General features: G+C 40.0%; 1 protein-coding gene across 1 annotated transcript in view; it reads left to right on the forward strand.

The window, feature by feature from the left end:
* The window catches only part of GAD1 (glutamate decarboxylase 1), a 42,893-nt gene that overhangs the window by 14,624 nt on the left and 12,106 nt on the right, over positions 1 to 16,163 (forward strand). Inside the window, exons 6-10 of the mRNA XM_003254244.2 lie at positions 5,490 to 5,580; positions 12,730 to 12,842; positions 14,168 to 14,283; positions 14,368 to 14,447; positions 14,671 to 14,725. Of these exons, the coding sequence (XP_003254292.1) occupies positions 5,490 to 5,580; positions 12,730 to 12,842; positions 14,168 to 14,283; positions 14,368 to 14,447; positions 14,671 to 14,725 (455 nt within the window). The remainder of the gene's footprint in view (positions 1 to 5,489; positions 5,581 to 12,729; positions 12,843 to 14,167; positions 14,284 to 14,367; positions 14,448 to 14,670; positions 14,726 to 16,163) is intronic.

Raw genomic sequence — 16,163 nt, forward strand, 5'->3', positions numbered from 1 at the left:
AGTTTTCATTCTGGCCAAGCACAATGGCTCATGCCTACAATCCCAGCACTTTGGGAGGCCAAGGTGGGCAGAACGCTTGAGCTCAGGAGTTCAAGACCAGCCTGGGCAACATGGTGAAACCTTGTCTCTCTCTATATATGTATGTATATAATATATATATGTTTATATATATATGAAAATGAGCTGGGAATGGTGGCTTGCACCTGTAGTCCCAGCTACTCAGGAGGCTGAGGCCAAGAGGCAGAGGCTGCAGTGAGCCAAGATCGTGCCACTGCACTCCAGCCTGGGCAACAGATCGGGACCCTATCTCAAAAAAAAGAATTTTCATTCTTGGATTTAGGCTGTTCACAACCTAAAGAGAGCAGAATGACCCATCCTCTGCTTCTTTTCTTGCCTCCATTTTCAGGTCTATTTCATTCTGATAAATCCTGCCCTTGCCTGTCCCTGACACTGGGGAGAATTGGGCTATTTCCCCTCCCTTTCCGTATTAGTTTCCTAGGAATGCCATTATAAATGACCACAAATTGGATGGCTCAAAACAATAGAAATTTGTTCTCTCACAATTCTGGAGGCTAGGAGTTTAAAATCAAGGTGCTGGCTATGCTCTCTCTGATGGCTCTTGGAGAGGATCCACCCTTGCCTCTACCAGCTTCCAGGTGTTGTGGATATTCCTTGGCATTTGTTGGCTTGTAGATGCATCGCTCCAACCTCTGCCTTCACTTCACATGGCCTTCTTCCTGTGTGTGTGTCCAAATTTCCCTCTCCTCATAAGAATGCCAGCCGTTGGATTAAGGCCTACCCCAATCCAGCATGACCTCATCTTAACATGATTACATCCGCAAAGACCTGATTTCCAAATAAGGTCACATTCACAGGAACCAAGGATTAGGACTTGAACACATCTTTTTGAGGAACACAATTCAACCCATGATACCTTTTACCGGCTAGGCCAAAAAGACACATGCACACCCACACACACACACACACACACACACACACACACACACACACACACATGCCTTCTCATTCTACTGCAACTTCTGGAACTTAGGACACTCTGAGTCACCAAATTCTATTTCCAATGGGAGTCCTTGAGGATGTCCTCTTGCCTCCTTTTCATGTTCCAGGAGCCCTCTCTAATCAGCAATCCTCATCAAAGCAGTTGCTTTCCAATTGCCTCAAGTTCAAGGACTTTGGGGCCTCTGTCTGAGATGCTTAGAAACAGCTCAGACTGTGGACTAAGCCCAGGAGTGACGCAGTGGTTTCTTCTCCCTATAACTCTCTCCACACTACAGTCTGGCTTTCCTGAGCTCTCAGGCAGACAGATCTAGAAGAACTGACAGTCCCTAGCATAGTTGCCACCACAGGGGAGGCCCCAAGGCCACAACTGGCAATCCTGTGTTCTTTCTTCTTCTTTGTCTCTCCTTCTTTATTTTCCCTCTCATTCTTCCTCGTCATTTGAAGATAGATTTAAGACTGAGACTAGGAGGCTGGTGGTGATAGAGCTGAGTAAGACTATTGGATGTCAAAAACAAAGTGTTATAATGAAATAATGATGCTGGCCAGAGACGCTTTTTAAAATGAGGAATCCCAAAGAGCTGCTGAGGTCTGCCAACACCACTGGAATAAGTGTAGCTTCATTAAATGACTGCTGGTACACAAGACTCAATTATATGTACAAAATTTATGTTGTTTGATTTTTAAAGAAAAGCACTCTATCAATTTACATTTAGTTACTTCTCATCTTGGTCAGATGGCTAATATATTCCTGATGGAAAACAAATGTGTTATTTGGCTGCATTTTAAAAAGAGTCGGAATTCCCCATATATGTTTAGCTTGACTTGCTTTGGTGTGATATTTTGAACTTTGCCAGTTTGCTCTACATGTGCTTTCTCAGAGAGATGAGAACTACATCATTTTATTATGAAAGCCTGGAATGGTGTTGTCCCTCAAATAAAATTACATGATTTTGTCATAATATCATCTAATATTGTCTACAAAACCAAAGCATCTTGTGGTCAGAGAAAGTACTGACGGGCCTGGCCTGGTGGCTCACACTCGTGGTCCCATCACGTTGGCAGGCTGGCAGGTGGATCACGTGAGCTCAGGAGTTCAAGACTAACCTGGGCAAAACCCCATCTCTACCAAAAATACGAAAATTAGCTGAGCATGGTAGTGTGCACCTGTGATCCCAGCTACTCTGGAGGCTGAAGTGGGAGGATCACTTGAGCCCGGGAGGCGGAGGTTGCAGTGAGCTGAGATCACGCCACTGCACCACCCCAGCCTGGGTGACAGCAGGACCCTGTTTCAAAAAAAAAAAAAAAAAAAAAAAAAAAAGCAGAGAGAGAGAAAGCATTGACTTTTATTAGTCCACTGTATGAACCCACTTAGGTACTTAGCCTGCAAACATTCATTTTTGTTTCTCAGAATTGCTTCTTGGGGCAGATATTTGTCTTTACAGAGTTCACAGTCTTCCAAGCAATGTGAAACCTCCTGCTATATCTCAGGATTTTGGCCCTGATAAAAGCATGCTGTTGCTGCCATGTCAAAACAGCTCCTGGTTACTGATGTGGAAATTAAGCATAGATAAGGAGCAATAGGGTAAACCCCACAGGGAGCTACACACAGTAGAAAGTATTTTTTCAAGGATATTAATGCATTAATAGGCTCAGCCAAAATAATGAATTGGGTTTTAATAGTGTAAACATACTGATCCGGGTATAGTCTGTGAAGAGATGATGGCATTTAGAAATTTCTCTATAAATTAATAAAAGACTTCTTTTAAAAAATGAACCAGCCTATAGAGATTTCCCATGAACTAACAGGCACCAGTCAGCCTTCAGCCACAGCAGCTACTTAAGTGATTTGTAGATATGCTGGATTCCCTTCGTTGTTCTTTTTAAAACTTTTTCTTATGGAAAATTTTAAACTTATACAAAAGTAGAATCCTATAATGAACCCTATATACCTAATGCCCTGCTTTATTATCAGCTTTTACCTGTACCGCCATCCACTCCCCATCACCTACATTACATGAAAGCAAATCCCCAACATAATATTATTGTATCCATAAATATTCATTCATTTTGTTTTTTTGAGATGGAGTTTCAGTCTTGTTGCCCAAGCTGGAGTGGACTGCAGTGGCGTGATCTCGGCTCACTGCAACCTCCCCTCTTGGGTTCAAGCGATTCCCCTGCCTCACCCTCCTGAGAAGCTGGGAATATAGGTACATGCCACTATGCCTGGCTAATTTTTGTATTTTTTTAGTAGAGATGGGGTTTCACCATGTTGGCCAGGCTGGTCTTGAACTCCTGACTTCAGATGACCCACCCGCCTTGGCCTCCCAAAGTGTTGGGATTGCAGGCATGAGCCACCATGCCTGGCCCAATATTCATTCTTAAGAACTTTTTTAAAAAATCCACAATGTCACTGTCATACCTGAAAAAAAATTTATAGCTCCTTAATGAAATATTTAGTCAGTTTTCAAATTTCCCATTGTATCATGAACGTCATAAATGCTTTAATTTAGTTAAACTCATTTGAATCAGGATCCAAATAAGTTTCTTACATGCAGTTGTTTGCCATGTCTCCTAATCAAGAGCTCCCCCCTCCAACTCTTCTTTATTTTCTTGTAGTTTATTTGTAGGAAAACTTTACTTTAAAAAATAATTCTTGGCCAGGCGCGGTGGCTCACGCTTGTAATCCCAGCACTTTGGGAGGCTGAGGCGGGCGGATCACAAGGTCAGGAGATCGAGACCACGGTGAAACCCCGTCTCCACTAAAAATACAAAAAATTAGCCGGGCGTGGTGGCGGGCGCCTGTAGTCCCAGCTACTCGGAGAGGCTGAGGCAGGAGAATGGCGTGAACCCGGGAGGCGGAGCTTGCAGTGAGCCGAGATTGCGCCACTGCACTCCAGCCTGGGTGACAGAGCGAGACTCTGTCTCAAAATAAAATAAAATAAAATAAAAAAATAATTCTTTCCTTCTCCCCCTACCTGAATTTAGGCCATGAGCAGCCCAGCACCATATCTATCATCTGTTATTTTCATCCAATATAGAGAATTGAAATTGAAATTGAAATTGAAACTATTTTGTTACTTAATAGAAATTCTGGTAGATATAAGATTTGGGGCCGGGTGCGGTGGCTCACGCTTGTAATCCCAGCACTCAAAAAAAAAAAAAAAAAAAACAAAACAAAAAAAAGATTTGGGGGCACAAGGTTGTAACCATAAGCTAAAAATAAGATTTTGAAGGACTTTGTGTCCTTTATATTTTAATGGACAAAGAGATACTATTTCACTTTGTGTTAATCTCTCTGTCTTTGTCCATCTTTTGTTTCTGCCAAGCTGTATGGTTTTGATACATTATCAAATAGCGTTATTGCATTTATTTACCATTCAGTCTTGTCTTAAAATGAAGTGTTATTGTTAAAAGTTTTTAAATGGATATTGCATATATATTTTAATGGCTTTCAATAAATGTGTTGTTTCAAAAGACCTCAGATTCTGCTGGCAATGAGCAAAGTAGAGTAATGTGGAATCATTTAACTATCTAGGATAGTCCACGTGAATATCTAGAATATGGCCCCATACTTAAACTAAGTTTACTAGTTATGCTTCTTTTAGTTTTCTCTAAAAACCAGTATTATTTTGTGAGGGCTCTTAAGATGCAGAGATTGGTATCTTCTGATATAAGAAGTCATAGTCCAGATGTTCTGAATCACATCTAGGGAAGAATAGAGATTCTCAGAGAGGAGAGTCAGACCAGGAACATTCTAACGCTAGCTCTTTGACCGTTTTTGTTTTTTGTTTTTTTTTTTCAGAAGCAAAGGCAATTTCCACTGGAAACACAGCAGTCAGCATATCTTTCTAACACCAGTTCCCAGCTACACGTCCCTAGATAATCTATTGCGTTGACTCCTTCCTGACAGCTGAGCCAAGCCTGCTGATGTGGAGTTGAGTTTTCTGTTGAATGCTAAGTTGGCAAAAACTTGGCAACAATCCTGAATTTGCTGAGAGCAAAGCCTGTTAAAGCATACTGTGGGTTGCACAGGGATTTAGATTTACGTAGCAAAAGCAATTATTTCACCAACAACTGAATGAGTGAAATAGGCTGCCCATTTCACAGAGGAGAGCTAAGTTATCTCAGCCATAAATTTAATTTGAAGGTCATTTGACTATATATACATTGGCAAAACACATCAAAACACAAAACACTGGAAAGCATGATTTGTTTCATGATATTGGATATTATTCTTTAAAAGCATGATGCTTTAGAAACATAGAAGTTTGAGGGACATCATGAATGTTAATGGTTGGTATAGGGTGGGTCAACCTGCCCTTCCTTCTTCAATATCCTTGAGCAGCCTTATTCTAAATATCACTGGGATGGAAGCCCCAACAGTGTGATCCAGTGGGGGCAGGCCGTTTGCCTTGAAGATAGGTTGAGAAATCTGCATTTGCCTTGATGCTTTTCTGTTTCCTCTCTAGGTCATCCTCGATTTTTCAACCAGCTCTCCACTGGATTGGATATTATTGGCCTAGCTGGAGAATGGCTGACATCAACAGCCAATACCAATATGTAAGTCTCATATGTTTTCATATAAGCAACCCTGATGTATGACTATGGCTTGTTGCTTTAAAAGTTCAATCCCAGTGGTTCTATTTTATTAAAGTTTCCCTGGTCATTTTTTCTCTTAAAATCATTAGGTTTATCATAGTTCTGATTTAATGGTAAATACTTGATAAACTATTGTTGAATTTAATAATGGAATTCAAGAAAAGCATGGTCATGAGAAATAATAACTCTAACTTCCAAAATGTAGTGTTGAAATTTCATGTTAAGAGACCCATTTCTCTTAATGGTGTATCTAAAGAGGTTATGTTTTGAGGTATGATCTTGGTTTTACCTTTTTCCACCCAAGCACATTGGTCCTTATCATTTAGGTCATATTTCTTCCATAATTAAAGCAGCCATAAACCTACAAACCAATCTGATCAACCTATTGCTTAACTAAAAATTCTAAAACAAAATTCAGCCGGTACTGATACAGTATATATTCTTTTCAAAATAAGTGATTGTTTTTCTAAATGTGACATTTTTTTCATACTTGTGTAGGCAAAGCCTTTCTTTGTTTCTAAGTTCTTGAAAATTTACACAAAACTGACTCTAAGGTCCTGTAGGGTATGGGGTACAAGTACTACCTGGGTAGCCTTATAGCATCCATCCCAGATTTTCCTCTACATACGTGTGCCCTCTTTTAAGAAAATGTCAGATTACTAATCGATGGAGGGTCATCAGAGTACTGCCTTTGCTCTCAACACTAATGACAATGTTTTACCAGTATCTATACATCCAGACAATGGCACTACATTCTATTAAAGTATCCAGAGGAAAATAATAAAACAAATATCTTATAATAATTTAAAAACAACTATATAAGAATTATATGGGTGTCCATCACTGTGGAAATATTCAGAAAATAGCCACTCACTTTTTATGTTCATAGAAAAGTAGACTCCAAAAAATGAATTTAGGTAAAAGGGTAGTATTGCTTAAAATGAGAAAATCCATTTGATATCAAGATAGAATGTAAATTATTGAAGTTTAAGGTAGTCTGTTTTTCTTAAACGGCTCTCAGCCAGAAAACCTGAAGGCCATTTAAAATTATATAGTGACCCATATGTATTCTAAAGCTGTTTAATGCTGTGACTCAAAATACTTAACTATATTCAGAAAAGTTTCTATTAATTAAGGATTCCTGTCTTCTTGGCTAATTTAAAACAACAGTGACAAATTTTAAAGAGCAAATGTGACAAGTGAAGCCTTTGGTAATAAAAAAGCATAAAAGATTAAACTGATTGAAAAACTAAAATGATTTTCATGCTCTCTGCTTGCAAGTCATGGTTAGCTTCACAGAGTGTCCATGTTGGGTCACTGAGATTTGGAAGGGCCAAGAGGAATACAGGTCAAAGATACAGTTGTTTGGAATTTGAAAAAAAAAAGCTCCATTTAGCAATCTTTACTGTATTGTGATTTTTGAGATAAAAATATACCAGCCAGCACAGACATCATAGTAGAGTTAATTATAATTTGAGAAAAGACACTAATGTTTAATTGTAGTATCTAGCACTAAGAACAATTTAAATTAGGAAATACAGTTGTTGTTTTTAACTCAACTATTTGGAAAATAAGAGAGAAAAACAGAGTAAAAGACACATATCTATTAAAGTCCAAGTACCCATATTAATACAGGCACTGAATTTACTCAGCACCCTTAAGTGTGTGTTCTGCAGGGCACTCAGCTGCTTTTTCCATGTATATATATGTCTCCAATCTCAAGGTAAATAAGGGACCTCCCCCCTTTCAACCACTTATGACCAGATATTCCTAAACCAGAAAAATCCCACAAATTCTCCTTTTTTGGCATGTGTTCATAAAACCAAAGTCCCTTACTATTCTCTTAGCTCAGCTGCAAAACAGTAAAATGTGTCCCAGCCATCTGAGGTCAAGGCCAATCCAACTAAATGACATGTAGTAATTGCAGCTGTACTGAATGGGAGATATTTATAAAATATGACCGATTCCAACAGATCGATAGAGAAGGTTATTTAAAATAGCAAAATAGTTTCTGTCAGTTCTAGAGACAAGGCATTGTCTGAAGAAGTAATAACTATTATCTAGAAATTGTTCTAAGCCAGTTGCCCTGGAAGATCATGAAATGTGGCAGCACTGTCAGGAGCTGAGGCAAAATTTGCTCCCTTGTGACAATTCCTTCTCCAATTGGGAACAGTGTTCAAAATAAGTCTGGGAAAGAATGGCAAAAGGATCTTTCTATGGCAGTGCAGGATTTATTTAGTGATAATGCCTGGTGTTAGGTCCTGTACTCCCACTGAGTTTAGGTGGCACCTGACAGAAAATAAGAACTATATTCCTCAGTCATAGCCTCTTTAAAAGAACGATCCAATAACCTGACTCAGGTGCAAAGTGCAAGGTGTCTGACTATTAGAATAGAAAGACCGTAGGTCGGGCGCGGTGGCTCACACCTGTAATCCCAGCACTTTGGGAGGCCAAGGTGGATGGGTCATCTAAAATGGGAGTTCAAGGCCAGCCTGGCCAACATGGTGAAACTCCACGTCTACTAAAAACACAAAAATGAGCCGGGTGTGGTGGCGGGTGCCTGTAATCCCAGCTACTCAGGAGGCTGCGGCAGGAGAATCGCTTGAGCCTGGGAGGTGGAGGTTGCAGTGAGCTGAGACTATGCCACTGCACTCCAGCCTGGGCGACAGAACAAGACTCCATCTCAAAAAATATATATATATATATATATGTCCATGCCTTTACACCTGCTTTTGCACAGAGCTGTGCAGTATATTCTTCTAAGCAACGACCCAGTGAAGATCCAAGGAAAACTTCACAAATACGTAGTTGTCCAAGGCACATACAGCTATTTTCTTCCAGAACAGGGCCACTAAGCACAGTTGTGCAGGTTGAGCAGGGCCCGAGTGTAAACAACAGCCTGCCCTCAAACATCTAATGGCAATACATAATCTTAATGGCAAGATCTATCATAACCCTTTGCTATGAGGTTATGATTTCAAGCATCTAGCACTTTATTTTCATAGAAAATATCCAGTAGAAATTCTCTATGGGAGTTATTCATCATTTTACACCACCGGGCAGGTCATTAGAGAGGAGCCTGCAGTAAGCAGTTCTCATATGTCATGGAAAAGCAGCTGTGACATAGACTTGGAATTCTGGTTAAACACACTAACTCGGAGATCTTAAAACAAATCACCGAATTTGTCTGAACCTCAGTTTCCTCATCAGGAAAATGGAGGATAATAGTATCCATCCTACAGAGTGGTTCTGAAGACTAAAAATGGCTCCAGTCCTAAGTGCCTAGTGTGTACAAGGTACTGTGTGTGCACCTAGGAAAGGCAACCACCGCACAGTCACTGTTGCTATTCGAGACCTTCCTGACTCTTTTATTTCTGGACAGTAGAGCGTTTCCCTAAGCTCCCCTCAGCTATGTTACCTTTTAAGGTGAAGACGTACTACCTGTCACATCTGTAAGGAGAAGAAGTCAAGAGGAGTATCAGGATAGAGTCAGCATGGAGGATTATCTCTCATTAAAGAAGTTCCCAGTTTGACAGTCACCAGGGATCCAGATTTTGTGTGCCTTTCTAATCCCTATTGTAGCACATGGCTCCCATCCTCAAAGTTTCATTATGGTGCAGCCTGGCTCCTGAAGCTCCAGCCATCACTCCGGTGTTCCAGAACTCAGAAAGGAAGGGAGAGAGGGAGGAAGGGAGGAAGGAAGGAAGGAAGGAAGGGAGGAAGGGAGGAAGGGAGGGAGGTGGGGAAGGGAGGGAGGGAGGGAGGGAAGGGCAAAAGAGACATACTCCTTTTTGATTTAAAAAAAAAAAAAAAAAACCTTCTCAAAAGTCTCACACATTTCCATAAAGCCTCTTTAGCCAGAACTTAGTCCAAGACCACACCAAAAAAGGGTAGAAAATATAATTTTTGATCAGAGTGAACAGCAACCCTAAATAAAATTTAACAAAGCAAGGGAAAATTGATATGGCTAGCAACAAGCAGACTCTGCCACGCAAGAACTACAGCTTGTTGACAGTCAATTTGCCTTCGCTCTGAGTGAACCCCTCTGGGAAGGTGAGTTGAACCACTGCAAAAGGGCTGACTCACTTCCCTACTCAGAATATAGACATGATCAGAATGCTCCTCTAGTGTCACTCCATGAACGCCACCATCCTACTGTTTTAAATCTTTACTTCCAATCCCATGTTCTTATGCTTCAACCCAGAGCTTCCGTCAGGTTTAGTTTCTGGTTCTGACTCTGAAATGTAATCTTATACTTCGACTTTAGCATCTAACCAGCTTCTTCTGAATTCATATTTGACCTTTGATCTCTTGACTTCATTTGCTTTCCTCAGTCATTTAGGAAAAGGGTACCTAACCTGGAATCCAGGTTGCAAGAGAAGAATCTCCTATAGTTCTATACAAAATGATGTGCCTATCTTCATTTTTTACTTGGAGAGAAGGACTACAGATTTCCTAGGATTCCCAAAGGAATCCGTAATCCCAATTAGGTGAAGAACCACTGGGCATGGTGGCTCACAACTGTAATCTCAGAACTTTGGGAGGCGAAGGCGGGAGGATCACTTGAGGCCAAGAATTGAAGACCAGCCTGGGCAACATAGTGAGACCTCCATCTCTACACAAAATAAAATAAAAAATAATTGAAAATAAAAAAATTTAAAAAACTGTTTTGGTGGACTTCAAGGCCTTCTTTAAGGGTGCAGCTGCACAGATTGTAAACATGGCCCAGGATGGGGCAGCAGGGTCAGAAGAAGTGTCAGGAATGAAGAACACCATGTCAGCCCATTTGTCAGGCCTGGCTGTGGATCAGCAACCATGGACTGATATACTAGCTTTCAGGAGAGAGTGTCAGGACTAAGCTAATAAGTCAGGAAAAGAGTGGAAAATTGGTCCTTTAGACTCAGGCAGGGACTATCAAACAGGATACAGCTAAGGCCAAGAACCAGATGCTAGATTCATCCTAGTAGGTTTCCTCCTCAAGGTTGAGAATGGTGTCTTCTAATATCTTAGTTTCCTTAGTACATAGGATGTCACCTGGCAGAGAATAGTCAGTAAGTATTTGTTGAATAGAACTGAAAGAAAGTTTAGGAATCAGGTACCTGGCGTAGATAAGGAACCGGAAATAGATTAGATCAATCAATCTCATGATAAGCTCTCTAGACTCTTCCTCCTAATCCTGAGAGTAATGGCCATGTTCCTGGTCCTTGGGGAGGCTAATTCATGCAAACCTTGGGCCTAATTGGTTTTAAATCTGAAGCATGGAGTGGGACCTATGCCTGATATTCAGTCCCACTCCCTCTCCCTTGTCCATGTGGTTCCTGCCTGGCCAACATTGACTTGATCCTAAGCCAACTTTCATCCAGTCTTTGATATGGTTCTGATATTATGGTATGTGATTTTATTTGTTCCTTGCCTTACCCCAGAGAGATTTCTTATATAGTATGGGGAGATTCTAGCACAGACACTGCCACCAGTATCTCCTCGCCATGCGAACATTTTTGTCATGTCAACATTTCCAAAAACCAGTGGAACCATTAATAACACATTTGTTCAAGAATGGTTAAAAGCCCATCATGAGTTTGCCTCTTGGTACACTTGGCAGCACAGGCTAAACCAGGAATCCTTCTCTTCTTCTTCCTTTATCAGGCCATCAGACATGAGGGAGTGTTGGTTGCTACGGTGATGGGGCTCAGAGCAGAACCAAAGCATGATTGTGACCTCCAGAGGTGATGGTAACTGCACACATGGTTTCCAAGGGTCTTCCTCCTAAATTTCCAGGGGCCTCCCAAGGAAAATGGACATATTCTTTTTGGAAATAAAATACTTCTACCAACATATCTGAGGATCCTTCAGGATCTTTTTGTCTTCTTTTACCTCCATGTGATTAATTTGACTGCTTTTTTCATCCACAATTAAAACTTAGTAGCTTCACCTGTGTCTTATGTAAAACAATCGTTATCTCATCCTTACAAATAGCTTTGCCTTACATTAAGCAAGCAAGAACTCCCATTAGTCTTCAACATTAGCACTTGGCTCAAACACCCTAACCAGTGATAAAGCTTCCCCATGTCACTTAGCTGAGTCAGTCTAGGCATCTCTTCGGTGAGGATGATCTGAGCCCAGCCTACAGACTCTAATGCTAAAGAATGCCAAGCAAAAACAAGAAAGACAAAGAGCCTCAGAGCTTAGTAAATATCTTTTTGTTTTCTGGCTTAATTTTCTGTGGACAGACCTTCCTTGATTTTTCTTAGGCCCCACGTTTGGTCTCATGATCTTGTTTCAATGACTAGTCTACCAGACTATGCCTCTGTGTTGAATTGCTTTGAAAAGAGCATGGCTTGCTACTTTTAAATCAGTTTGTTAGAAGATAAATGTAACCTTCCAAGATATCTGATGCCCACAGCTAGTTGTTTATGCCAGTTGACCGTCTTCTTGTTATTTATAATTTGTAATTAGAAAATCATCACTTAGAATTATTCTTGACAGATATTGACTTCAGAGAATTATAGAAACATAGCTGTCCTTGAGGATTATTAGTAGAAAAACCATGTAGATAATTATATTGAGATCTTTAAAACCTGGGTCAATATTTCCAATTATCTTCACAGTTAGCCTTCAGATGTTTACATTATTTTTTAAAAGATAGACTTTGGCTCTGGCTTTTATATATTCTACAAGTGTGAAACTGGCAGTCAGTTTTTTTAAAAAACAAATTGTAAACCAATTTTACATAGAACTTGGAATGCTTTTTTCAATTAACCTTTGCATTGTCCTATATAATCTTAGAGGTAAAAGGGACTCAGAAAAGTCATTTTCTTTCCTTCTATTCCTCTGGGTGGACCATGCCTAAGACATTCCATTCAGATAAGAATCTATTTTGTTGATGAAGTATCACAGGGCTGGCACTTCCACCACCTCTCTCAGTAACCCAGGCTGGTTTCTGACATTTTATGATCGGCGACTTCATGCATTTCCAGGAAATGAATCATGTTAGTGGTTTGGAACAGCTTTTTTTTAGAACCCAACTACAAATACTAAACCAATCCTCTGTGTTCCTAAAATAAGTGGTTTGACTTCTTTCTTTCATCCTTTTTCTTACCACCTTTCCAGGTTTACATATGAAATTGCACCAGTGTTTGTCCTCATGGAACAAATAACACTTAAGAAGATGAGAGAGATAGTTGGATGGTCAAGTAAAGATGGTGATGGGATATTTTCTCCTGGTAGGTTTCTCTTCTCTTCCTCTTCTCAAGGTTTGGGATTCTTAAGAATACAAAATATGAAGTAGGTTTGTGGAAGAATAATGCCTTAAAATTTTTTTTGGATACTCTGACTTCCTATTTTTTCAAGATTAAGGCTAACAAAAATGCTACATTTATATGAATTAACTAACAAAGGCTATGCCTAAATATGTAAAAACTGACAAAGGCTGTGTCTAGATAATGCTAAAGAACCCCATTTTTTTTTCTGAGACAGGGTCTCACTCTGTCATCCAGGCTAGAGTGCAGTGGTGTGATCCTAGCTCACTGCAGCCTCGAACTCCTGGGCTCAAGTAATCCTCCTGCTTCAGCTTCTCAAGTAGCTGGGACTATAGGCATGTGCCACCATGCCCAGCCGTTTTAAAATTTCTTTTGTAGAAACAAGGTCTCACTATTAAACAACTCCATTCTGTCAACAGCAGTTTGATTATGCTAGAGATCAGTGAATCAAGATTATTAATTAATTGATTGATTTCAGCCAAAATAATGTAGCTACTTTGAATCTCTAGTTTGAAGTAGATAAAATAAGAATTTTTAAAACAAGGATAGGTATTCTGATGGTGTCAGAGACGGTGTAATTGTGTACAAGGGGAAAAGAAGAAATAAGAATTGCAGTTATCTAGGTAATTCAAGCAGACCACAAATTTGCCTAAGTTTAATTGTCAGATAATTAATGTAAAATTAACTAGTTTGTGTTGGCCAAACATACATAGTTATGTCAGTTCTCCTTGTGTCTTTATTTAGGTAAACATGAGTTTGTTCTAATTTTAATAAACTTAGAGTTCTCCTAAATGACTCAGTAACTCAGTTGGGCTGAAGAGAGCACCTAGGCAGGTAACCAAGAAATGTCATTGTTTCTTTCTGTAGGCTCCGTTACTCTTTCTTTCTCTGTCTTTCTGAACTCAGGGAACAGATTCATCTTTGTTCAGTAAACAGATTGAGCAGAAAGTAAAGCAGGAAGGATATAACTCACCTATCCCTTTGCAGCCACTGATGCAGCTACCTCTTATATTTCTGTCTAGACTTCAGGTGGAAAGGGCACTGAAGTACACGAATCGCCTCCAGCCAAATTGCCTAGATAGCTTTGGTAATAAGTGTGACTACTTGTATTCCCAGGGTAAAGGGCCCAGTGGGAAGCCCCAGCAATAGGGAAGCCAGCAAAACCTATCAGGATATTATCCTTCCGCTTCCTGACCTCCCTTGTCTCTTGAGACACCAGCTCAGCATTCGTTTTTAGAAACAATAATGAAAGAGCCCCAACACCTCCCAATATGTCCGCTTGCTGACAGGGGGCGCCATATCCAACATGTACAGCATCATGGCTGCTCGCTACAAGTACTTCCCGGAAGTTAAGACAAAGGGCATGGCGGCTGTGCCCAAACTGGTCCTCTTCACCTCAGAACACGTGAGTTGGGGATGCTTTCTCGTGGATAGTGGTGTTTTTTAGGGGACTTTCCAACTTCTAACCTCGAGCCTCTGTTTGTTGCAGAGTCACTATTCCATAAAGAAAGCCGGGGCTGCACTTGGCTTTGGAACTGACAATGTGATTTTGATAAAGTGCAATGAAAGGTAGGCAGGGGAGAGTGAATATTAGGTTTTTGATGTATTAAATGTGTTCATCTGTTAAATTTGTTTTATTGTGCTTAAGGACTGGCTCAGTACATTGTTCCAAGCTGCTAATGGTCTGTTGAAAATATCCGATTAAATTGCTTTTTGCTGCTGCTGAAGTTTTTTTCATGTGCAATCTCATTGATTCTTCATTTTAATTTCCCTCCTTTTCCAATAATTATAGGGGGAAAATAATTCCAGCTGATTTTGAGGCAAAAATTCTTGAAGCCAAACAGAAGGTATGTACTCTGTGGTGCATCTAAACTCCAGTTTAAAAATACCTTCTTTCTGCCCTAGACAAAAAAGTCGTTGACAATATGAGACAATTTTCTTGTGCTTCTAAAATTCTATTCTTAGATATTTGCTTATTTCCAACTAGTAAAATAATTTGGCTTTAAAGCTGTGTCTACACAGTATGAGGGTTTTTAAAAAAAAATGAAAAATTTGGTCATTAAACTATTTGTCCTGTCTTCATTGTGCCAAGTGATTGGTTTGATGTTCTTCAATAAATCAAATCCCTGAGCATCATGAAGATATAGCCTAATTGAACTTTTTACTTACTACTTGATTGGTATTATCTCATTTTAACAAATGCCATTTTAGCTTAGGATTCTGTTTAGCAAAGTGCTTCCATGCCCTGGCAGATGGCCCATGGTACTTGGCACATCCAGCCTCAACAAACTCTATTAAACAAAAGAACTCATAGAACAGATGTATCCACAAGTCAGTGCCAGGTAGCTGTCAGGCCACTTACCAACACATGGTTGTTTCACTTACATTCTTACCTCCTTCTCTAATTGTAGTTATTTGCTGGGGTCTTGGCACAGGAAGTGGATCTAAGTGTTGTATAAGACTGAGCAAGGAGCAGAGGTGGCGCTGAGCTTCACAAAAGCCTAAGAGGCAGGGCATAGGGGCTCACACCTGTAATCCCAGCACTTTGGGAGGCTGAGGCGGGAGGATCCCTTGAGCCCAGGAATTCAAGACCAGCCTGGGCAACAGAGGGTGACCCACATCTCTACAAAAAATTTTTAAAAATAGCCAGGTATGGTGGTGCACGCCTATAGTCCCAGCCACTCAGAAAGGTGAGGTGGGAGGATTGCTTGAGTTGGAGAGGTAAAGGCTGAAGTGAGCCATGATCGTGCCAATGCACTCCAGCCTAGGTGACAGAGCAAGAACCTGTCTCAGAAAAAAAGAAAAGCTTAAGATTCACAGATTTCCCCAAACTTGTCTTAGATCTATTACTCTACTCCTTCATTTATTTTTTGTTTATGTCAACATTTCACCACATCCACTGTTAGTGAATGTATCAGCTTTCACAATGTATAGACCTTTTTTAAATAATCGAACCCCACAATGTTTCAGTATAATTATTATATCAATACCCTTAAAACAACACAGCCTCTTAAAAGAATGATGCACAGATGATATTCAGAACTATCTGACCATCATTCCAAACACTTATTATTACTCTTTCCTGCTTTATTTTTTGCCATAGAAATTATTGCTATTAAACATACTGTATATTTTGCATATTTACTTTAGCTTATTATCTGTCACCTGCCACTAAAATGTAAACTCTGCAATGACGGAATTCTTTATCTGTTGTGCTCACTGCTGAGTCCCTAGCATTTATGGCAGGGCCTGGCACATAAAAGGCAATCAAAAAATATTTGTTGA

The sequence above is a fragment of the Nomascus leucogenys genome, chromosome 22a, assembly GCF_006542625.1.
Source record: "Nomascus leucogenys isolate Asia chromosome 22a, Asia_NLE_v1, whole genome shotgun sequence".
NCBI classification, from domain to species: Eukaryota; Metazoa; Chordata; class Mammalia; order Primates; family Hylobatidae; genus Nomascus; species Nomascus leucogenys.